This window comes from Diprion similis, chromosome 10 (assembly GCF_021155765.1).
Source record: "Diprion similis isolate iyDipSimi1 chromosome 10, iyDipSimi1.1, whole genome shotgun sequence".
Taxonomy (NCBI): Eukaryota; Metazoa; Arthropoda; class Insecta; order Hymenoptera; family Diprionidae; genus Diprion; species Diprion similis.
In genome coordinates this window covers 10,396,155-10,421,550 of record NC_060114.1, presented here as the reverse complement: position 1 = coordinate 10,421,550, position 25,396 = coordinate 10,396,155, and the positions used below count along the sequence as shown (strand labels likewise).

Sequence of the window (25,396 nt, the reverse complement as noted above, 5' to 3'; positions counted from 1 at the left end):
AAACAACCTGACTCTGGATAAACTCAATATTATATCAATAAACGTAAACTCATTGATAGCAATTCAAAGGAGGATGAACCTAAAACACCTCATTGAAAACCAAAACCCGGATTTTGTGCTGTTGGGTGAAACTAAGTTGAGCAAAAAGTACAAAGTTAACATAGAAAACTATACAATTATCAGAAACGATCGTCCTAATGCTATTCAGGGTGGTGGAACAGCCATACTCGTTAAGAACGAAATTAAATTCCAAGAAATAAATCCTGCTTGCTTATCAAGTGCTCAAACCCTAGAAGCATCGGTTATCAAAGTAAAGATAAACCGGAACTACAACCTATACATTATTTCGGGGTATGCAGCGGGTAATGGCAAAACGGAACTCATCCCAGAGCTAACGAGGTTATGCGAAGAACTAAGACTAAACGAACCTAGGAATCTGTACATACTAGCCGGGGATCTAAACGCTAAGCACACTTCATGGTTGAACGCCATCAACAACCCTAGAGGAGTAGCTCTGAACAAATGGGTGGCTGAGAATGAGATCGATCTGAGATCGAAGCTATTTTGCTCTTCCGTACCTTCGTATCCCAGAGGGAACTCATTCTTAGACGTATGCATCGCGGATCAAAGGTTAACATTTCATAACGTCGTTGATAATAAAAAGATCGAGTCACTGCCGTACGACAGCGACCACAACGCAATAAAAGTCACCGTCTCTTTCATCTCTGGCCTACCCTTTTGTTTGGAAAAAAAACAGCCACGCATTAAATTCAACTTTGCTAAGACCAAATGGGATGCTTTTCAAAAATACCTTGAAAATACAGAAGACACGAATATCCCGCATGCTAAGAATCTAACGAACCGCGAGATAGACCAATTTCTAAATGAATTAGAGAATACTATTACAAACGCCATAGCTAAAAAGGTGCCAAAAGCCAAGTCAAAAAACACGTTAACCGCATACACCACTCACGAAATTAAAGAGCTACTCAAGCATAAAACCTTCATTATTAATCAAATCAATAGACTACACAAAGCAAACCCGATAGGCAATTTAGTTAGATTGAATATGTTAAAAGACTTATTAAAGATCACCAGAAAAAAGATCAACGAAAAACTAAAGAAATCTATAAACGAGCACTGGGAAAAGAAAATTCAAAATATAGCATCGGACAAGCCGGACCAATTATTCCCGCAAATAAATAGGCTGTTCAGACCTCGCGGATCAACGCAAATCCCGACTCTAACCATTCCTCAAGAAAAAAGACAACTACTAACCGAGGCAGGATTACCTCCTGAGGCTCAAAAAATAGGTGTAGACCGTAAATATGTCATTACTAATCAAACGGATAAACTGAACGTGATAGGGGCGCATTTTGCAGCCACAAACATTCAAAATGATAACTTGGGTAAAGAACAGTTAACACGGTTAATAACTAAAACGGCTAATGACTTAAAAAACGAAATCATGAGCGATCATATACAAGGAAAAACACTTACCACTTTCACAGAGCGAAATCCAGCTTTCGGCCCTAGATGCGATATCCCCTCCGCCTACTTCACTTCACACGCAGAACTGCTCAAGATATTCAGAAGCCTTAGCAACAAAAATCAGCTGGATATGACAACGTACCAAACATCGTCTTAAAACATCTTCCTGAAAAGATGATAAAAAGCTACTGTATTCTATTTAACAATGCACTGAATAATACGTATTTCCCTACCAGCTGGAAAACAGCCAAGGTGATCGCGCTACTGAAAAAAGACAAAGATAGTACCAACCCCACGAGTTACAGGCCGATAAGCCTGCTACCTAACATCAGTAAAATATTCGAATCAGTCATTAACACATCCCTGACACAATTTTGTGACCAGAATGAGGTAATTCCGGAAACGCAATTTGGCTTTAGACACAGGCACTCCACGCTGCACGCCGTAAACAAGTTCACTTCGGACATATGCTGGTCACTCAACAACAACGAATGCGTAGCTGCCTGCTTTATCGACCTAGAAAAAGCATTTGACACCGTCTGGCTCGATGGGCTGTTGTACAAGCTAATAAAAAAAAGATTCCCAAAAGAATTGATTAAAATGTTATGGGTCATGCTTCACGATAAAAAATTCATAGTTACAGATGGGAACAACTCATCGACTAAAACATTTACAATCGAAAACGGCCTGCAGCAAGGCACAGTAAATTCACCTATACTGTTCAACGTCTTTAATAGTGACATTCTAAGCCTGTTTGAATTGAATACGGAACCCACAAAGAAGGCCATTGCGTTTGCGGATGACCTATTAATATATGTAACGGGCAAAAAGCCTTCACAGATGAAGCTTAAATTGGAAAACTTGTTTAGAAAAGTAATAGATTACTATCATTCATGGAAGCTTAAGATTAACACCACAAAATGTGAAACAGTTCTATTCCGGCCGAACCTTACACATCTAACGAAAGATGCGCGCAGAAATTGGAAAACGTTCCAGATATCCGACAGTGATAACGCAGGTTCGCAAGTTCCGCACAAGACCGCGGTTAAATACCTAGGAATAAACATTGACTTCCAATTGAAATTTAACACGCACATCAACATCCAACTAGGCAAAGCTAAAAATGCATTTAACATGGCGAACCGGCTGTTCTACTGTCGATACCTGGAACCGCGAATAAAAGTACTCTGTTATCTAGTATTAATTAGACCTATTATTACTTACGGATGCCAAATCTGGTTTAACATAAGCTGTGGAATGATGGAAAAAATAAGGATCTTTGAAAGAAAATGCTTAAGAGCCTGTCTAGGTAAATGGAGGTCGGCATCGTCGGCATATGTTAGATTGATTAGCAATCTAAAAATATACGAAGATGCAAAGGTGCACCGAATCGACTGCTTCGTACTAAAACTGATCAGACGGCATTTCGCGAATGCAGCTAAGATTAGGAGTAACAGTCTTATCTCGGGACCGACCCTCCCGAATCCTATGTACTTCAAGAAAACGTTAGAATCAGGATTCATACCGCCGGAGACTTTCCTTTACCTCGACAGCGAAGGCTACATCCAAGATAAAAATAATATCCCAACCATCTACCACGTGTTCAGAGGCAATCACGACAAGAAAATTCAGTACGACCCAAACCTAAACTGCGAAGATAGAGACAATACGTTGATAAGGTTTAACCCCTCTCTCCCGACGAAAGATAGAACCGATGAACACAGACAAAATATCAAAACTTTCTGGTGGTTGGATAAAAAACCCTAAGTAGAAAAAAAAAAAAAAATCTAGTCTCAACTTAACTAATTATAATCATGTAAGTGTAAATATAGAGTTAAGGTTAGGTTAAGAAAGAATAAGAAATAAGGATCGATCAGATTTTCCGGCCTTTTTCCTGATCCAACCGTAAAAAGTCTGAATGAACGTGCTCTGCTACCTCGGAGGATAAACACTTTCACACTGATCGTATGAAAAGTACAAATTTATTTGAGTACACGAAAAGTTAGTCGGTTAGTGCTCGCACCTGCGAGCCACAGCGACCTAATCTTAATTCCATAGTGATAACACGTTTTCGAGGTTTTTCCGTGTTTAATATTACTCTACATTTGTAAGGTACATGTGAATATTGTATTGAATGGCTTCCTACGAATAAACTTCTTTAAAAAAAAAAAAAAAAAAAAAAAAAGCACCGGTTCTCGTCCGATCACCGAAGTTAAGCAACATTGGGCGCGGTCAGTACTTGGATGGGTGACCGCTTGGGAACACCGCGTGCCGTTGGCATCTTTTTTTTCCCAAAGAGAGATCCAACTTTTGGCACCATTTTTGAGGATCTGAGAAAGCAGAGATCCCTCTCCTTCGGCAACGGCCATACCACGTTGAAAGCACCGGTTCTCGTCCGATCACCGAAGTTAAGCAACATTGGGCGCGGTCAGTACTTGGATGGGTGACCGCTTGGGAACACCGCGTGCCGTTGGCATCTTTTTTTTCCCAAAGAGAGATCCAACTTTTGGCACCATTTTTGAGGATCTGAGAAAGCAGAGATCCCTCTCCTTCGGCAACGGCCATACCACGTTGAAAGCACCGGTTCTCGTCCGATCACCGAAGTTAAGCAACATTGGGCGCGGTCAGTACTTGGATGGGTGACCGCTTGGGAACACCGCGTGCCGTTGGCATCTTTTTTTTCCCAAAGACGGATCCAACATTTGGTACCATTTTTAAGGATATGAATATGCAGAAATTCGTCTCCTTCGGCAACGGCCATACCACGTTGAAAGCACCGGTTCTCGTCCGATCACCGAAGTTAAGCAACATTGGGCGCGGTCAGTACTTGGATGGGTGACCGCTTGGGAACACCGCGTGCCGTTGGCATCTTTTTTTTCCCAAAGAGAGATCCAACTTTTGGCACCATTTTTGAGGATCTGAGAAAGCAGAGATCCCTCACCTTCGACAACGGCCATACCATGTTGAATGCACCGGTTCTCGTCCGATCACCGAAGTTAAGCAACATTACTTGAATTAACTGTTTATTTGTTTAGCTATTCATTTATTTATTTATTCACTCATTTACAAATTTATAAACTTAACCGGCTGAACCGGCGGTCTTTTTGCAATTACTGACCCCGTTGTATCCGCTATTGCAATTACTGACCCAATTGTAACTGCCAGGTCGGTAATTGCAATTAAATATCTTTGTTACGGTACCTATAGATAGAGGTTTGAGTTGAATTATGTGGGAGGTGTGTAAGAGTAGCAGACCCTGTATCATCTGTCAAAAGTTTCTTGGATTAGCCACTGGAGTCGGGGGCGCTACAATCGGGCAGAAACGTAGCGCGCTGGGTTTCAGATTTGTCAGTCGAGCTCTGGATATGGTGACGACCAGAAGTGTTCGAGACCCTCGAGACAGTTAGGGCTTCACATTCGTCTAGCAACGCAAAAATATGCTGCAAGAAATTTTTTTTAGTAGAGATAACAATAGAAATTAACGAAAATAAATGGTATGCATTTTTATTGGTATTTAAACTTTAAGAAAAAATTTATTTCACTTCATTTTTACAAAAATTACTACGAAAGAAATCACGTGATCTTACAACACGAAGAAAAAAATTGCTCCACAGTCGGCATTATATCGGTCGGTAGTTATAGTATGTCGATCCGAATTTTTCTTATTTTGATTTTTAAATTTTATAAAAATAATTGAAGTGTAAAATTTATGACGTAAAACGCATACTTTTTTTTAAACTGCCATGAATTGGTGAATTTTTCGAAATTCAAAATTCCGACTTGACATGCTATCACTTCAACTTTATTTGAAATCGATTTCTTAAAATCATACAGTTCGATCAATATTTACTGGAGATATAATGTCGACCGTGGAGCAGCTTTTTTTTCTTAGTGTTGTGGATCACGTAATTTTTTAAATAGTAATTTTAGTAAAAACAGAATGAAATACATTTTTTTATAAAGTTACCAATAAACAATGTGTATTATTTATTTTTATTAATTTCTATTGTTATCCTTACTAAAAAAAATTTTCTAGCGCATTTTTGGCGCTGCTAGACGTATGTAAGGCTCTGATCGCGGTGCTCTTTTGTCATATAGAATATCAAGCTTTAATACTCAGGCGTTTGATGAGAAAAATTATGTATTGGTTAACTGTAAAAATGTATTGGAAACAGTATAACTATTGGGATTGATGAAAGTGGAGCTTTTTCATACGAGCAAACTATAAACCATGCGTTGTGAAGTGGACAAGTTTTTGAATTATTAGTTTCTTGGGTTGTTCCTGGTGGCATCGCGAACAGATAGGGCGATGCTCTCTGAAAAAAAATGTTATAGTCAGCAATAAGGAAAAATATAAATGTGCAACAACGGCAGAGGAGGGTTTTTTTAGAGAAATGAGTCTGTCGTGATTCAATGAATAACTAATTGTTCGTGCATAAAGGAGGAAAATTAGTTTTTTTATACGCTAAGCGTGAGTTTGCAGCATGAGTCATAGGGAATTGCACAAGCATTAGAATATACATACAGTGAGTTGAAGAAGAATCTGTCATGCGATATACATTCAAAGTAATTATAAATATACTGTGTATCAATCATTGTTATCATTACATGAATAGAGAATACCCCTCGTACTTGGCTTATTGTTAAATAATAACGATTTCTCTACGTTCAAATAATACTGATAATATAACATAAAATTATGCCCTGAGTTGCTGTATGTTGATTATTATGAGTCTGCTCATCACAAATACGTGAAATATGGCAAACCGCGGTAACGGAAGGAAGACCTTTCATTGAAGTCTGCGCTCGCGTAGGAATGACGTCAAAGTTGTGTCGTTATCGTTTTTGTACCATCGAATGACAATATATGCGCGCTTATTGCGCTCAATGACATTGAAAACTTCCGCTTTGATTTCAACGAATGAATTGACATTTCAAACACCAGCATCACGTTACGTATCAATTGGAATACAATGGTCCACAATAAGTTCAGTATTACTGCATAAATATGATGGAGATTATGTGGAAATTGATGGGAAATTTTTTTTCTCATGTTAATCGCGGATGATTCTTGATCCTTCCGGTGATTACGATACTGTGAACTTCTCATCGGGAAATTTCCAAGCAAATCCAAAGCACTTAATATTTTTGATTAAAGTTCCACTTTTGCTTCGTCGGTCGAAATACCAACGATGACACAGGCCACGAGAACATCTTGAGAAATAGGCTTATCTTATTTTATCTCTTGCGGTGGTTTCGCATGGAAAACTGCAATAAAGGCTGCGGTAACGTATCCTGGGTCACCAGCGGAAATAAAACGAGATCAAGTTTCATTTCCAGCGGAGGAAGAACGCGGCGTTCAGAGTTTGATAACCAAGACTTATTTCCGGAAAGAAGCACGCCGCACGATCCGAAGATGGAGTGATTTTCGATCAACACCGATTTCGTGGATCCCAATAGGACCTACTTGATCGCGATTATCATTGTCTCGTCGAATCGGAGGAAATCTCTAATCTACCATAAAGATGCGGGTGATACTTTTGTGATTTTTTTGTCGGATCTTGACTTACGCCGAATCAGAATATACGTGTAAGTCAAAAAATGTATATTCGTCGTGTACCTCGGGGTACGGCTTTGCATACATTCTTCGAATTTTCAGAAAACGTACGACAAACCAATTTCAACTTTCATTGACTGTCGAGTCGTAATCGTGCGCATTGAATTCGCGCGAAATGCGTCAAATGCGAATCCCAAGAAGAGAAACACCAAAAATAGCGAACAACAATGTTGCTAAACAAAGGAATCAGAAGCCGCGTGACTTCAAGTTTGCGTAAGTCGCGGTATTACTGCGTAAGGATGTTGGATATTTACGTCGTTCCTTTACAGTTCCCCCGCTCTTTCAGAGTCCAATTAACTAGAATCGAATTTTACTGGCTTATGAAAATATCGTCACTTCGGCTGGGTCTGCCAATTATTCTCTTTTCTGGGTTCCCCTCAAAGTCCCGAACGAGTATCGTCACGATCATTGTTGGGTTCGATTGTATAGTATCAGAAACGGTAGTCGATGTCGTGTCGTCATTTGTAGGATCCTTAAAAATGGTGCCAAATGTTGGATCCGTCTCTGGGAAAAAAAAGATGCCAACGGCACGCGGTGTTCCCAAGCGGTCACCCATCCAAGTACTGACCGCGCCCAATGTTGCTTAACTTCGGTGATCGGACGAGAACCGGTGCTTTCAACGTGGTATGGCCGTTGCCGTAGGAGAGGAATCTCTGCATTTTCATATCCCTAAAAATGGTGCCAAATGTTGGATCCATCTTTGGGAAAAAAAAGATGCCAACGGCACGCGGTGTTCCCAAGCGGTCACCCATCCAAGTACTGACCGCGCCCAATGTTGCTTAACTTCGGTGATCGGACGAGAACCGGTGCTTTCAACGTGGTATGGCCGTTGCCGCAGGAGGGAAACTTCTACTTTGTGAGACAGTTCAATAAGTTTGCGAAATCTTTAGCTTCATGAAAGAAAAATTTTAAAACCTGAAATGTCTATGAATTCTTTGAAAAAAAAGAACACTTGAAGGACGGTTAAGATCTTTGATACTAAATTGAATCTAATATCCTCAAATCAAATCGTGCAGGTCAATACGAACAAAATATTGATAAAGACGATTCTTCCTATCGATCTCAGAAAATAAACTTTATACCTGATTTCTCAAGCATCTTTGTAAAACAATAATCCTTGACAGATTTCAAAAGACTATTGTAACAATTAATGCTACAGTAACTGCACAGTTCCCCATTTACAATTAGTTTCAACTGACATCAAGGCACGTGGATCAGTGATCAGATCTGAGCTGTGCAGAAGTTTGACATTGTCCAGGTGGGGCCTTTCCTTTTCGAATTGTACATCTTTTTCTACCAAGAGTCGAGATGTTAACCAGAAGCGTCTTTGGCTTACTATTTTAGCTATTGTATACATATATTATATGCCTATAACATAGACAATATGTATACACATGTGCCCTAATAGGTGGACCATCATAAATTGTGCAATGAGGCGCGTATTCGGATATGACATACGATATACAGAGTGAGTAGCTCACGTTCGAATGGTCTAACGCGCATGCGCTAAAATTCCAGAGTAAAAGAAGTTGACACGAAAAAAATGGGTAATTAATGAAAAATTAATTGAGAATTATATACCATTTTACCTGCCCACTTCGATTATGGTTGGAATATTTTGGTTTTGGTGACAGAGTTTGTGTCTTTTTTTCATAATTTATAAAAATATCGCAAAACTGTCAAAATATCATCATTTAAGGAGCTGTGGGCTCATCATAGGGGGTAGAAAGAACCTGAAATAAATTGTAATGATTTTTAGAGTTGGAACAACGACATAAAAAATCGTGGACCAAATACAAGAGGGTGAGGGGTCAGATCCTAGTCAAATTGGAGTGGAATGCCTCATACATGTATGGTACACGCATGTATAGTAGATATATAGACATTAATGCGAAAGACACCCATGCACAAGTGTCAAGATTTTTCATTAGGTACACGGTGTTCGACGAATTGTTAATCGATGTTTAGGACGGTGCTCGTATACAGCGTGTCTCATTTTAATCAATCAAGTCAAGTATCTCGAGAATCAAAAGCACGAGTGAAAAATTTTTCGGACAAAAGTTGTAAGGGTCAAAGTAGGACAGAAGACAGAAAAATTCCAGCTTCCAACGATAAGTCAACGCAATCAAAAGATACGGCCGTTTACGTCACATGTTTTGATCAAATCAAAATTATAGGCTATCTCCCGTACCAATTAAAGAAAAAAGTCGAAAAATAGTTAATTTGTAGCTATATCAGACAAAAATAAAAAAATAATCAGTCTGTATGGAACCATCAGGGTGCAAGTCTTACTCGCACGTGTCCGGAACGGTAAATTTTTTTCATCGTCATCTGCAAGGGCATCAAATACTGCGTCAGAAAGGCCCTGCATACAAAAGACCTTAATTACCGCCTAAACTCAACCGGTAATGAGATACGAGCCGGTCAAGTTGCTACGGAAGGTTCCCGTCGTACTTGGTTCATGAGATTTGGATGTTAAGAAGGATTCGCAGAGGCGTGCATCTTACAGGGGCCGCAACGCGAACGTTCTCGCTGCAGCCTCTTTTATCTTTTTTCCTGAATATTTGTATTTTCTTCCAAGAATCCTGCTTAACGTGCAAAACTCGTGAACCAAGTGCGACCGGAACCTTCCGGATAAGTAAATTGACCAGTCGAATTTGATACCCTTTCAGATGCCAACGAAAAAAAATAAGGATCCATTAAAAAAAGAGGCAAGTTGACCATCGTCTGGTCCTTGGCGTGTCTACTTGGGGGAAATATTTGAACCTTACAACTTTTGTATGAAATATTTTTCATTTAAACTTAATTGGTTTTCGAAATATTTGACGGGGTTGATTAAAATGAGACACCCTGTATAGCATCATCTAGCCTCTGTCCATTTACGGTGACAGCAAAAGCATCGGCGCTTATCATGCAAGTGCTTTTACGAGTATTGGATACCGGCTTCAGATACGAGGAGGTATGACAGCATGCTTTGAATAGCAACGTATTCAACGTATCCATGCGTTGCATATTTTCCAATTACGAAAATACCCGATTGATGGATATCGACTCTGGTTGTCCGCAGCTCTGCAGCTCACCAATCTGATCGACAAATTGGTGTGATATGAATTTTGATTCTCTTCTTTGATGGCTCAAAGTTGCTGCAATTACGCAATTCTAGAAGATAGAAGATAGTTTATTTTTATGATTTTGGATTACTGAACTTCACTCTAAATTGTCACAAAGAGCTTCAGTCGTGTTATTCAAATAGTATCAGGCTATCATGAATGACTGATTGTGAGTGCAACGGCATTACAATTCGCCTCACGAATTACTTACAAACTAAAAAATGGGACCAATCAATATTTTAATCAGTTCTACTATCTATAAGCGTTAGAATTCTACGGTTTTCCAAACTTTTGACTTACAGCGTGGTCTCGCTGAAAATTTCATAAATTTTCTTTCACTCTGTACCTCGGGTTATAAATATAATGTACATATAATACTGACTCAAAAAAAAGAGAACAACTGGTCAACATTTTTCTCCACAAATCTATGTAGATTATATTTCAAGGGTAAACATTGTTGCGTAAAAAAGTTTTCAAAATTTTTAGCCTACCTTTGGTAACAAATGCAAATCACTTTGCAGATAATGGGAATTTTTAAAATCACGGTGAAGTTTGGAAACTTGAAAAATTTGTAGTAGAGAAATCCAAGAAACAAAGTCATAAAAAATTAAAAAAACGGGGTTAAAATTTTCAGTAAAATTTCAATTTACAAACATTTTCCAGTGAATTTTGGGTAGACAATTTTTGGCGCAACGAAATCAGTGCACCTAAAAGTTCGATCAGATCTTTAACAACATGTCAATTGATCTGCAATAGATTAATTATGTTCGTCGATAGTTCAATATTTTTAAGAAAATTTAACATATTTTGTTTTAAAAACTATTTTCCGTCAACGGTTGTATTCACCTTTCTTAAAACATGCATCTATCCAGTTATTCGTCTGCAATTGGCGATTATGGACCAGTAGTGATTCTCCAGCTGCACGCGGTATTGTGGTCCATGAGAAAGTATATTCGAAGCATCAAGCATGGAATATAACACATTGATCTGCGTTTGCGTATGCGCAGAGCTGCGTGATTCCTCTCCGGTTGTCCTGACCGGGTAGGCGAACCAACAGGTGACGAGGGAGACACTCCCTCGAACAACATATCCAGGTTCCCAGTCTTCAGAGCCCGAAGGAACGCAAATATTCAGTGCACCGTCATCCCTTTTGTTCATCAATTTCATCAGCACAGCCGCACCCAAATTGCCAAAGTCTGGTTGAAAACGTTGGTCGAGAAGAAGAAGAACAAGAACAAGATAAAAAACAATTAAAAAAAAAAAAAAAAATAATACTCGCGTGTATAAGAAAAAGCATAAAATCAATGTGTGAGGTGTTTATCCGACGTGTTAACAGTTCAGGGTATATAAAAATAATCCATTTTTCACTACGCGCTGGATTGATCATTTAATGTGGATCCTGTTATCTAGCCAAGTGTTTACATCGTTTGATGCGGTTTTTGCGTTTACATTATCGTAACCGGATTGATCTTCGTGTTTATTAACAAACTCAACGATCCCGAGATATTCTATTTTTGTAAAATTCGTGTAAAAAAAACGAACCGACACGTTAAATTACATAACCGTGTAACTTTCTTGTTTAACAAACAATAATTGTGTAATGACACATGATTTTCGGAACCACGGTGTGGCGGACAGTAATTCATGCGTGCTCACCGGTGGACTTTGCTTGATTTATAAATCATTGTGCTCAACGATTCTGAAGTAAACTGTGAGTAAATGCGGTGAATTATTGAATAGAATTTAACCAGAGACAGCGTGAATGAATAAACTAAAATATGTAAATTTCAGTGCAATTTATTCTTCCTTTCTTTAAAATCACCCGTTATATTTCGTCAATTTGCCTAATACATAGAATACATGTGAGTGTGATTAATGGCACATCAATTTGTAGTGGTGCCTAACAATTTTCTCTCACTAAATTTGACAATGAAAACCTCGATCGCCATTGACATGAAATTATCCTTACAGAGAAAAAGCCTCCTTTTCATGTTGAATGAGTAATAAATCTTCGACTCGTGACATGTGATAGTAATCTTTAATTGCAACAAGTATCAAAATTCAAGGGGAAGAGTAATTCAGAGGTAAGATCATCTCAATATACTGTCAACTTTTATCTAGGAATCTTTATTTTTTACGATTTATATGAATGCAATGTTACTAGTAAACAATGGTATTTAAAAACAAAATTCTATGCCACCTTCGAGTACGAACTGCTTGGCGAAAATGCGGCGTCGTTAATTACTCTGACCAATTCCAAAAAAGGATTTTGAGCTCGGCATAATTTGATGTATTTATTAGAGAATTGAGACTCTATTGAGAAATATCGCGAATACATTAGTCGAAGTTCTTTGTAGCGAATTTAGGCTTCATGAATTCGTCCGAGAACTTCGCCAATTAAATTTCTATTCTCAGGCTTATTTGCTTTTCATTTTTCTAAATTCTTGCAATATTTTGTTGTTCCTGAATGCTGGAAATAAAATTTGCATTAATAATTATTGTTCAAAGAAAAAACAACAAATTTAATCTATGAGCATTATTTTGGTTTGAATAAATTTACGATAACCTAGTAAATGTCATTTATTTAAGTTGTAATTAAATTTAATAATCAATTGGTTTCAGTTTTTCTTTCTTTGCATGCCTGAAGAAGACGCAAATTCTGTTAAAACGAGCTCTAGTTATGGTTTTAAAATGAACTGGATATTTTGAGAGAAATCTAAACGTATTAAAATTATCAGCTTAACGATATCACGTTAGAAAACTAAAGCAGAAAGTTTTTCAGAAACTGTGCAGAAAAACTAAGTGCAGAAGAACAAAGCTATTTGTGGAAAAAAAATCTGTTAAAATTTCACATAAGATTACAGAAACATACCAGAAGCTAGTTGAAAAATTGAAGTAAAAAGAAAAAACGGAAAATGCAGGAAACTGTAGACTTTTGAAAAATAATAATTTTTACGAAAAAATGTAAAACTTAATTATTTGACCATAAGTGCGGTAAATTTTTCAAGAAAACGATTTACACAGTGTATTAGAAAAACACTCAGACATTTTCCGGTAAAATTTTCACCAGGGAGTAATAAAGTAGGGATCGGATGTAACGAGAACATCCGCTTCGCACTAAATCCGATAAAACAATACAGCGTTGTTAATTTCGGACATGATGAATCGAGGCTGTGTCGATAATCATCGATGTTAAAGAATCTCGGCAAACGGCCATATAACAGCCGTAGCAAATCGCCTAGGAAAAAATAGACCGAATAGACGAATATAAAAGAGAGAAGATAGATCGACCATAGCTCGTCGGTTATTATTAACCGAAACATTTGTTCTTCGTTCGAGGTGTGTCAGCTAAACCTGCCCGGGAAAACGATAAGATCTTTGCGTTTCGAACCCATCGTACCAAAGCTTTGACTCCACTTGTCTCGCGAACTTTTATACAATGCCCGGTTTACACTCGGCTTTACGACTTCTGATCTAGCGATTATACGACTCTGGATTATAGCAGGTAAACAGCCGAGTAAACAGCGAACACGATATTTCCATCAGTTTTGGCGCCGATCCCCCGATGCTGGGGCGATCTGGACTCCAGAGAGTGGATGTACGTGTCTGTTGACTGAGAAAGATTTCATTCCTAGCATAGTTCCTAGAAAATATTTCTAGTAAAATGGGCATCGTTACGAGGGACTGTTCAAATATTGATCGACTTGGAAGAAAATCTGGCACAAGTAATTATTTACTTTGATTACACCGGGTAATACGAATTCTGAGTCTGCAGGGTTCTCTAGAAGTCAAATTTTGATTTCTTCTGCATAACTAATCATAGAAAAAATAGTTTTATTAGATAAAGCTTGCTTTTGTAGAAACCAAAACGATATTTCAGATTTTAAGAAAAATGATTTGTTCTCTCAAATTTTTATTGTGAATAACAATTAAACAAGTTTCAAACGTTTTTGCTTGTTCTTCTGAATAGGTACCTATATTAGCTGTGAACTAAAAACTTCTAGGACTCGTTAATGAACGTGAAATAGACCAAAGTAAACTTTACAAGTGATGAATGAAGGTTTGGGTTATCATTAGATGTATAAAATTAAAATTTATTTATTTAAATACAAACTCAAGAAAAAAGCTTTTTTTTGTGTCTTATACTTTACATTTTTTGGTTATTGAGACATTGAATCTGTTTTCAGTAAATTGAAACCTCAAAATTCATTTCTGCACTAAAATTAACTTATCACAATGTTTACGAGAAAGTACCATACATCGACCATAAACCATACATTGATTCTTTATCTACAGCTACAAAATTCATTTCCATTTTGTATGTGTACTTCGTTTATGGTAACATATGACAATCATTAATAATTGTTCGTTAAACAAAACTACAAATTCCTCTCTGTGTATCCTTAGTTGGTCTGATTGTGTACACTCGGCTTGATTGACTCTGGCAGCCCTGATCGAGCTATTCTCGTTTCAGAGGTAAAACAGATTCGGAGAATTGTGTATCTAGCATGGTAACGAGTTATGGAAAATTGTGTGGAGAGCAGGTTCAAGTGCATCGTTATTTCAGACTCTAACAATGCCCCAAGGAGGAGTTCATTGGCAGGGAACCCAAAGAAGAGCCTGCGCTCCGGGGGCGCATTGGAACGTACAGGTAAAGAAGGAATTTACAGTATTCTTGTAATATACATACAGGTGTACATAGTCGTGAATATTTATATGCAGATGTAGTCGTTGCAACGCGATTACAAAATAATGAGAATCAGTTAAAAATAATTGGACAATACATTATACTTTTAAGTTTTCTTAACATGGTGACTACTGAAATAGTTATTGTATTATGCAGACGCCAACTTTAGGTTTCAGTAAGTGAAAATTTGGTGAAAATATTTGTACATCGTTATAGGAACTACTCAGGAATGAGCCGATTTCGAGTTCTTCTTGATCAAATGCTGATAGAATCAACTTAGATGAAAGCTAGAGTATTGCAAAATCGGTTAGTGCAATGATCAAAAGATATAAGTTTAAAGTGACTGAAAATAGTTTGATATATGCAGAACTGTGAAAAACGGTTTAAAGCAGCAGTCGGAAACATTTAAAATCAACATTGGAGTTAGGGTGGCGTTAAAAAATCCATTGGTATAAATAATATGGTTGATAGTATAGTTATAATAAAAAAGTAGTTTGATTTGGTTATAAGATACTTGAAATAGTTTTTAGCCAGCTGGAAAGTCGTTAGTGAAACGATCAGGAAATAGCTTGGGATTATTTATCGCAGTAAAAATAACCTTTTCTTGAATTCTTGACAGTCTTTTAAACATTTTTGCAATTAGCGGAGAAAAATTGGAAAGTTGTTATAAATAGTTGCAAATAATATCGTGAATACAATAACCCACTGAAATTTCAACCGAAATAATATCTATCTTATGGTAATGCACATTATATTTAAAAAAAAATGATTGGAACGATGACTAACGGATAAATATTATAGGTTAGGTAATAACAATTTCAACAGAATTTATACGGAGTTAAACAAAATATTAGAAAGTTCTTTACTTGGTTCAATTATGGACAAACGATTTGAACCGATGTTTCGTATAATATCATGTTATACAAGCAAATGTAAATAGTTTAAACTGATTTAGAGCATTTCCAATAATATTGGGAATGTGTCGAAACAGTGTGGAGTGGTACACAGTGGTACAGAAAGAAGAGGCGAAAACAGTTGAGCATGTTTTGAAAATAATTTAAATTTATTTGAAGTAGTTTGAAGAGTACTCAAAAACAGTTGAAAAAAAGTTGAAACGGTGGGAAAACAAATTGAGGAAAAGTTATTAGGACTTACATGTAAAATATAGAAAGACCGAGAGAGAGAGAAGGAGAGAAAGTGAGGTTAGGATAACTTGACTTGGAATGCTTAAGCCAGGGTAGCACGATACCTAATCTACCGACAAGACAAAAAATGAGAAGAGCACTCTCGGCGAGGTATAAAAAAAGCTTGACATAAAACGAGAGAAAAACGAAAAATTGAAGATGGAAAAAGCCGAGCATGCTAAAGCGTTCGCGGCAATTTCGCGCGCATGAGATTTGATGGCCGTTATCAATGTATGTAGGTGTGTAGGTATTATCTACACACGTACAGCAGGCTTGGAATTTCACGAGTGTTCGCGGTTAGACGGCTGGAAAAGCGGATCAAGTACTGCACGTAACAAAGGCTCGAGTCCTTAAGAAGGCGAGAAAGAAGCAAGACTTAGCTCGCGGGACTTTCGTTTTGAACGCTCAGGTCGATTTTCCCTGAATGTCTAAAATGCGCGAGCCTCTGCGCGCCGCTACTCATTTTCGCTTAAATATTTATATTTTTGATTCAGTGTTTGCAAAAATCGTTACATATATTAGCTGTAATTGAATTATTCGAGAACTGACAGTTTTAATAATCAAAAACGAGAAAACTGTATAATGTCATGAATTGGTGGGCGTTGTTGATAGCATCAGTTCTGATAAGTTATTAAGACAATATTTGATGATATTCAGCAGAGCAGATAATTTATGTATGGGGTATTCCACGCCAACTCGATCATGTAGTGTTAAACCCCGATCATCTCAAAATTATTTCATGTTTTTTCCACGTTTTTAGAAAATTAAAATAGAGGCTGTAATCAAAATAATACAATCTATAGTGGCAATAACCGTCATATCGATAAAACGGTACTAAAAAACTAGAGTTAATTAAAGGAAAACATTAGGTTATTGCATTAGTACTTCTGTGAATCGTTTTGATAATTTAAATAATTTAACATCCCACGAGCCGACAGATCCGTTTACAATTAGATTCAGGAGGGCGAGATCTAATATTTAAATGACGTTTATTTTAGCTTGTTATACCTAGAAGGGATGAAAACTGGGAGGGCTCAGTGTATAATAATCTGAATATTTCAACGGTTATTCATGTTCAATTTCCGTTGAACAACTAGTCGTTTATTAGTCGCAGTTCATGATCCAACGAATTCTAGCGAACATCTCAGACTTATATATATATTATATTGCAGAGATAAATATAACGTATTCATTCATTGACTGCGAAATTAGTGATGTGCAGCTTCTCTCATTACTCTTGATGAAATCAATTATCTACGAAATCCTATTCTGTAGTTAAATCCAGTAATTAAAATTAAATCGTCAATTAAATCCTGATTGACATTCATTAAAGAGCTATTTATGGGTCAGATGAAATTTATTACGATCAATGATTTGTATCATTTGCATTTAATCATAGTTCAAAATTAATCTGTATCTGTAGAAATATTATTGTTTCTAATATTGGTTCAATCATCGTTTTATAAATCAGTATGCACGATTGCGTAATTACAAGGTATATAAATTTTTGGCGCAACGCACATGCTTTTTATGTAAACCTATTCCTTAAACGGCATTGATATTCAATTTGCCAGGTCGTTAGAGGAAAAGTAACGACGCGCTGCTTATGGCACGCTTGCAAAGCTCTCGGCATCGGACTTTTGCTGATGCTTTTGGGTGCCTGCATGGCCACGATCGGTAAGGCTTATCACAGCTTATTACATTACACATATATCTACATTTTGCATTTCATCGTCACCGTGATTTTATATATATATACTTGAATCCAACATGGCCGTAGGTTTCATACGAAAATTGATATTATGCAGCGCTTTTGCTTACACGCTAATTATATTAGATATTCGCCGTATATTCTCTCTATAAGGAAATACATAAACGGTTTCACCTATAATGAAGTTTTCTTGAATCGAATGTATCGACAGACTTGGTTTTTTTTGTTGGAGAACTCGAACCCCTTCATTTTAGAATCTAAAATTCCGTGTGAAAATGTTTTTTGTGAACATTTTCCGGAATCTTGATCGGTCGCTTTTTCTCTTAGTGAAAAAATTTTCATTTGTTAAATAGTTTCATATTAAACACCAATTTTAGAACGTTCGAGAATGCAACAAGTATTATTATACATCTACCTACACCCTACACACGCAGTAAGCGTGAGCACAGCTGTTTTGAGCCGAATAAATATCCCTAAAAATCAATTACTGTTCTTCATACACCAATTTTTTGCAGGTTATTACGCTGATCAGCTCTCAATGGCGCAAGAAATTCGAGGCAACTTGACGGTCCGGGTGAAAAATGAGTCTCGAGGCTTTCATTTAAACAATCTGAGCTACGCTGGACCGATCGTAATGGGAGTCGGAGGTAAAGTCAAGAGTTCCTTTATTCACACAATATGTAACATTCCAACGACGAGAGTGATAATAAAAAGTAAAGGAGTAACGAATTACGTTAAAAAAAAAGTCAGAGAAAACATCAGAGTGATTAATTAACGGCTGAAGCTATCTGGACTGTAAAACTGTAATGGTTGTCTGAATGTTTTCTTTGATGTGTTTTCTTCTGTGTAGCATTGATGTTTTAGAAGCTAGTCAAAACAATACAGAATGGAACACGGCATAATAATATCAGCAAATCTCCTCACGACGTCAGAGCCTGGTTGTCGGCTCCATTTTATCACCACATAACCTAAGTTTTTGATTTCAATAGAGGAAAATCGTAATTCTCGGGCTTTCAAATCACTCATGTCACATAAATTAATCAATCATAGTCAGTAATATACCTGTTCTATTATTCAAACGCGAAAAAAGACTATACTATCAACAGTCAGCTGTCAGCCTGGTTGCATTAGTTTAATTTTTCCCACCAGATGTTACGTTGCAGAGTGACAATTCCAATACATAATACTCGATTCTCAATCCGTCTAATCGATGACAGCTTTGTTCTTCTCCTATTATATCGAAATAGAACAGACATATAACTTCTGCAACAGACGTCGACGACGTTTCAAAACTATCTAGACTTTCCCGCCAGCATACAATTCGCGATAACGGCATATTGTATCGTGTAATCGTGTATTCAAACGGTTAAAATCCGATGCCATGTATGTATGTACACATCTATAACAGCGTGTAGTGTGTCCGTTGAGCGCAAGTTCCCTTTAGTTACGTGTAGAACAGCGTCAGCGTTGTGCGCAATGATAATCGAAACGTGTATTTTATCGGGTGAAGGAATTTCGAAACCTGTGTTTTATGTTAATAATATAAATCAGAAGACTAACAGAGTGCACAAAACTCTATAACTACCAAAAAAAAAAAAGACAAAAGAGTCTGCCCCCAGAGAGATTTGAACTCTCGACCCCTGGTTTACAAGACCAGTGCTCTAACCCCTGAGCTATGGAGGCTACACAGATGGAAAGCATAAAAGCTAATATTTTAAGCCGGCATGACTAGATCGCGTAGTTTGTCTCAACATTGACATTTATTAGTCATTGACGTCTGTTTGCCAGTTTTTAACACTTTAGTGGATGAAATTGTTCACACTTTTTGAACGACTGCTACATAGATGAATATCTTGTGGGACGGTTTATCAATCTAAAATGTGATTCGAGTATCGTGAAAATATTTTTTTCCTATCTCGATTCGTGATATTGGAACAGTAGAACTGATTTTTCCGGTCATTCTAGATCTGCATTTTTAGCATTCTTGTCTTTAATTACATTCGAAAATAACTGCTATCTGAATTGGTGACGATTCAAATCTTATCATTGGCTGTGGTTCGTGAAATATTAATAAAAACATTTCTTTGATTTCATCATTAAAATTGATATAGATATTATGTCTAACGGAATTAATTTATAGTTTCTTGTTTCTGGAATAAACATTGAAATAATGGAAAAATTACAGGAAAATTTCAGTTTAAAATTCGAGCATCGTAACTCCAGACTGTTTCACTTCATTAGCAATCGGCGCATATCTTTCACGTGATACTTGAAGTATTGGGCAAAATTAAAATCAGTTTAAATCAAAATCTTCATCATGAAAAATTCCAAAGTGTGAAATGGAGAAATTGAAAATAATGAAAAACCAAAAATTTTCAAGGTTTCATCGTCGTGGCGGCCTGCGTGATGACATTCGAGGCACGAGACAGCGCGGCGAAAGTGGTGCCGGCTCGTTTTCGTTTCAACCAGAACACGCCGTGCAAGAGCAACAAGCAGCGAAGTCGAAGGTCAACGTCGTGTCAAACAACGCGGTGGGACCACCAGCTGGGTCTGTTCCGCGTGCACAGAAGCCCGAGTCCGTCGACGCACGAGGTCTCGAGAAAGCAGTTAACGGCAGAGCTGATGCAGTTCTCGAAGAACTTGGAGGAGAAGAACAACCCTCAGCCGATAAAGAAGAGCCCGAGCGCCCCGAATCTTGCGGTAAAAAACTCGCCGCGCAAGAAGCCCAGTCGGTACACGGGCTGCGCGCTGCTGAACGCCGAGCTACTCAAGCGGCACGCGATGTCGGTCGATAACGCGGCTTACAATCCGCAGATGAGCAAGGAGAGCCTCGAGTACAAGACATCTGAGAGCCAGGTATCGATGGCGATGGATCTCCACATGCCGAACAAGGGAGGCCCAGTTACTCTGAAGATAAAAGACCGGTCGGACACTGCTCAGCGCCATCAGCTGCTCAGACAAACGAGGATCGACGACGACGACTTGCAGATGGAGCTGCGCAAAGGGGCGGCCGGCGGGCACGCGGGGAAGTACCAGAGCTTCGCGAAGTACCCGGACGACTTTGTTTCTCGGAAGCGGAACTCCGTCGACCTCCGGGTGCTGGAGGAGCTTGAGTTCCGGCGAAGCCCGAAGGATTTCAGGAAGATCTCGTCACCGAATTTCCTAAAAATGTCGCTAGATCGGGTCGGTGGCGAGGTGAGAAAGACCGAGAGAACTCCGGTTGGGTACAGAAAGGCAAGCTTGGACTGCCGGAAGTCTCCCGACATACGGAAGAAGGACTATCGGAAGTGCTCGATGGATAAGTGTACCGCCGATCACTTGTCCAGCGGAACATTGGAGGTGGAATTTCGCCCGCGGTCCGACACCGGGGAATTACCATTCAGGCGTCATCGGCATGGTCGGCAGCTTTATCACTCTAGGTCGGACGATAACAGACGGAGGTCCTTCGACAAGCACAGGAGCGACTCGCAGTGCAGCAGGTTTTCTTTGAATACCCAGAACCAACCTGCTCCAGACGTACTCGCCGCTTATGAGCTGAAATACTTTGCTACTAACGCCTCTTTCGACACGGACGGGAGTCGCGGTGACGTTTCGGACGACAGTCACACCGTAGATATTGAGGGAAATGGACTTCCGGTTGATGGACCGAACGAGACTGACGCTTTGCTAGAGGAACCGGAACTCGAAAATTTGACCGAAGTGGACGTTGAAACTTCCGGTGATGACATTGATGCCCCCGATGAGGAAGGTGATACTACCTTGGATTCGAAAGCGGATAAACAAGGAGACGGTAATTTGGTTATTTGAATTTTTTTGAACTGTCCATATGAAAATATTTCCTGTTGTCGTTTGAATCCAATCTTTTTTTTTTTTTGAAGTCTCTTTTCACTTATGTTGAAAAAAGTGTTTTAAAAACAATTTTGCTAAAAAGTTGAAACTGCCTCATTTTCACTACACTTAAAAAAAAAAGAACTGTGAAAAAGTTACAAATTTTTCTCGTTTCCTTATTAATCTTTACGTTCCGAATTGTGTTTTCAGGAAATGCGTAGTTCCAGTTAGGAAACGAAACATGAACGATGCCGAGCTCACCATCTGGAATAAATTTCTATCGTCGCGGTGACTTGAGTAAAAAAAGGAAATAAAATCATGACACATCTACAATTATATGAATGCTGCAGATATTGAGAGAGGCTTTAGCAGTAAAGATACGTCTAGATTTATATTCTAGATGTACATTGTTTAACTCAATTGAGACAATCAATTTTTTAATCTAACGGGGAGCATTTAAGTAATTGCTGTTTTTATAGTTAGGTGTTGAACGATTTAATGTATATATAAATATGTGTATACGGTAATTTAATGTTCCATCGGAGGAGAAGGAACAATAAAATTGGTCGATGCACAAGTTATGCATTTCTCAACGATTACTGATTCGATGTTGTACACGTACGTTCGATGAGTGATACGATTGTAGTAAATACGTTGTCGTTGTCAACTTGTTAAAAGGTCATTAAAAATAAACAATCAGTACGTTGTTGAGTTGGAATTATTTAGAACTTTCAAGCTTTTCTTATTTTACTTGTCACTGTTCAGATCATTTAAAGACAATCTGTATTTGTGATTTGTTGGTATTCTAAATAGTTGAAAAATCTTGCAACTTTGTATCGGGCTTCGAATTCTGAGTAAAATTTGTTTGTTAGAAGAAGAAAAAAAACAAACAAACAAATTAACATCACGCATTACTTTTACGCATACAGATTCTTGGCCTACAAAAATTTCACGTGTTGACGATTCGATCAACGCAATTATCTGAATATTTTTTAGATACCTGGAATGGTAGAATTTATATTTTGATCAATTATATTGACTGTAGTTATGAAATTGATGGAGATAATAAGCTAGAATTAAGCCCCATAATAAGATTGTGATCTATAAAAGGAGAAAATTAAATGAGAATGAAAAAAAAAACTGGATAAAAACTAGGCGAATACAGAATGATCCAGCTCAACTCGACGAGCATCAACTATAATACTCACTTCTTCTCACTTCTTTGAGAATTCAAAATAAACAGGAATTGTATCAGGGTTTCATAGGAAATACGAGGTTTACTCGGATTCAAGGGATGATATGAAAAATTCAATAACATTGACAATTCTTTTAATCTTTGTACACAGAAAGTACAGAGAAAGTACAGTTTTGATGGTGAGTTTTTCGTTTCGAATTTGTGTTGAAATTTCAAAAGTCAAGTATGGTTAGAAAAAATTGACACGAATTTGATAAAATTGTGGAAAATATAATTACGTTTTTATAATGAACCTGGCTTTCAGGTATGAAAAAAAATCAACACGATCGAGCAATACAAATCGATATTGTGAACGAACGAAGTTCACTAGCTACTATAATGAAATCTAGGAACTACGAGATATACTGAAGTTGACAATCACTGGAAAACTAAGAAGATATTATAATCTACGGAAGAATTGAAGCAACCTTTTGTTGCTTACAAAGAATATAACGAAATAGATGTTTTTTTCTTTACGATAAGATCGTCTACTATAATAATATGTAAGTAATTAACTCATACGGCATAAGCTAATTTATGCCAATTTCAAATAATCATACATATTATACAAAATATGCGTATATTTATACATAAAGATGTTAAAAATTTTAGATGAAAATCACTCAACATACATACAAAGAGAGGTGGAGAAGAAAAATAATGAGAAAAACATAAAAAGCTGTGATCAATGTGTATTATGTATGAATTATGTAATATAGATATTACGTAATACTTATATCGTATAGATATATATTATATATTTAATGAAAACCGTATCGCGGCTCTACGTGCGTCGAATTTCACAGCATACTAAATTGACGAAAGTATGCAAATGCACAAATTCGTATAGATAATCAGATATATACCATGTGCGTGTATACTTCGATATTGTTTACATATGTATATCATAATCATATCACGCTCATACACTTGAAGCATCATATACACGTACCCACACATATGATACGTATATATAAGGAATTCTCGAAGATTTTTGTATGTTATATAACAATGCAATATGCGTATATACAATATATATATACATATGTATATTATATATACATATACTGAATATTGGTGAGGATGTTGTGAAAAACCAAAAAATATCAAAAAAGTTGAAAAAAAAACAAACTGTGATTTATAATTGTTGCATGCTGATTGTTGTGATATACCCATGAATATATTGAACCTTGAAGTTTATACGTCCCGTATTTTATTCCAACCTAATACCATGCTTAAAATTTACTTTCGCACGTGTTACAATTATTATTCCGTTCAATTTAACTCGTTTGTGTATTCGATTTAACAATCCACAGCTGTAATGTCATTGATTCTTTGAAATTTAGGTCATTTGTTTGGCAAATATCTCGATGCTAAATTTGTAACTGTATTTCGTTTTATGCGGTGGCCCGGGTAAATTGTTTGCATAAAATATTTCAGGCGTTGTATTCCGAGAGGTGGCGCCAATCCGACGAGAGTTGTACATACTAATCGTTGCCGCAGGCCATCGTCATTATCAATGCAACGTGACTAATGCACCGGGTTCACTGAAGCTGCAGTCAAGCTGCAGTACCACCCTTTGACGAATTGCCGGTTCAAGTCTATTGTCACGATGTGAGAAAATTGAAACTTGAGTTCAAACTTCCAACATTTTGTTGCATATAATTCGTTTTCGATCACTGAAGATATTACATTCTATATATTAGGGTTCCCTTCTTTCGTATGATTTTGACGAATTTTTCCCGGATTACTCTCCAAATCAATTTCAAATAACTCAAAAACAACTGCAAAATTTTTTCAGTTCCGTATCTCAAATCTAATCGGTGCTACAAACTGGCTAGATTTTCCCATTTCAAGTACACGTGTTACGGACACATTCTCAGTACATAATATTTTATTGTAAGGGTAATATGTTGAAAAAAAATTTGTAACCGCTAAGTTTTAGTGGGAATTAGTGCTACTATCTGTAAAAAAAATCACATCATAATACCAGGCAGACTAGACGAATTGCACACCCTCGAAACCTGATTTTTTTTTGTCTTAGAGGAAGTGCAATTTTTCTAGATTATCTGGTATGATGATGTGAATTTTATCTGAGACAGACTGAAAATGAATGGATTGATTAACGAGTTCTTGTAATTTGTTTACTTAAATCCGAGTTATTACCGACAAATGTCAATTCACGTTATACAACTGCGAAAAGATAATCCCTTCTTGTCAAATTTGTCTAGAGTCGTCTTACGAAAGAGGGAGAGAAGTAGAGAGAATGGAAAATAGAGGGGAGCTTGAAAAGGCGCTCGAGCGAGAGCCAGAAATCGGAGATGGGGGTTGAGGCAGTATGGATCCGAACTTCGAGCGAGAACAACGTAATTTCGGAGCGCTGGATCAGCGAGTCCCAAAGTAGCTTTCGAGCGAGATCAACACGGCAAAGCTGCGGGCTGTCGACTCCTCTAGCATTAGTTTGAGTCAATCATCAATTTTAAGGCATCTGGTCATGTTAACCGTCTCCCCTTGCTAGCTTCTTCACGTTTTTC

At 37.5% G+C, this 25,396-nt stretch overlaps 1 protein-coding gene and 6 non-coding genes across 8 annotated transcripts; 4 read left to right on the top strand and 3 right to left on the bottom strand.

Moving 5' to 3' along the window:
- Positions 1-569: 569 nt before the first annotated feature.
- LOC124411693 lies at positions 570-22,386 on the top strand. 2 transcript variants are annotated; one of them, XM_046890971.1, is made up of 6 exons: positions 12,227-12,302; positions 14,786-14,869; positions 17,664-17,766; positions 18,316-18,447; positions 20,181-21,590; positions 21,839-22,386. In XM_046890971.1, the coding sequence occupies exons 2-6, from the start codon at positions 14,795-14,797 to the stop codon at positions 21,847-21,849; spliced, it is 1,731 nt and encodes a 576-aa protein (XP_046746927.1). In that variant the 5' UTR covers positions 12,227-12,302; positions 14,786-14,794; the 3' UTR covers positions 21,850-22,386. The 2 variants fall into 2 exon arrangements, with proteins under 2 accessions (XP_046746928.1, XP_046746927.1); XM_046890972.1 differs by lacking the exons at positions 12,227-12,302; positions 14,786-14,869; positions 17,664-17,766 and adding exons at positions 570-574; positions 6,032-6,036 and having other exon boundaries at positions 18,333-18,447.
- LOC124412033 lies at positions 3,849-3,967 on the top strand. Its single transcript, XR_006929757.1, has one exon. It is a non-coding gene; the product is annotated as a 5S ribosomal RNA (ribosomal RNA).
- On the top strand, positions 4,045-4,163 carry LOC124412032. The gene has a single exon (XR_006929756.1). It is a non-coding gene; the product is annotated as a 5S ribosomal RNA (ribosomal RNA).
- On the top strand, positions 4,241-4,359 carry LOC124412031. The gene has a single exon (XR_006929755.1). It is a non-coding gene; the product is annotated as a 5S ribosomal RNA (ribosomal RNA).
- On the bottom strand, positions 7,628-7,746 carry LOC124412026. Its single transcript, XR_006929750.1, has one exon. It is a non-coding gene; the product is annotated as a 5S ribosomal RNA (ribosomal RNA).
- Positions 7,824-7,942, bottom strand: LOC124412014. Its single transcript, XR_006929739.1, has one exon. It is a non-coding gene; the product is annotated as a 5S ribosomal RNA (ribosomal RNA).
- Positions 19,411-19,483, bottom strand: Trnat-ugu. The gene has a single exon. It is a non-coding gene; the product is annotated as a tRNA-Thr (tRNA).
- Positions 22,387-25,396: the final 3,010 nt, after the last annotated feature.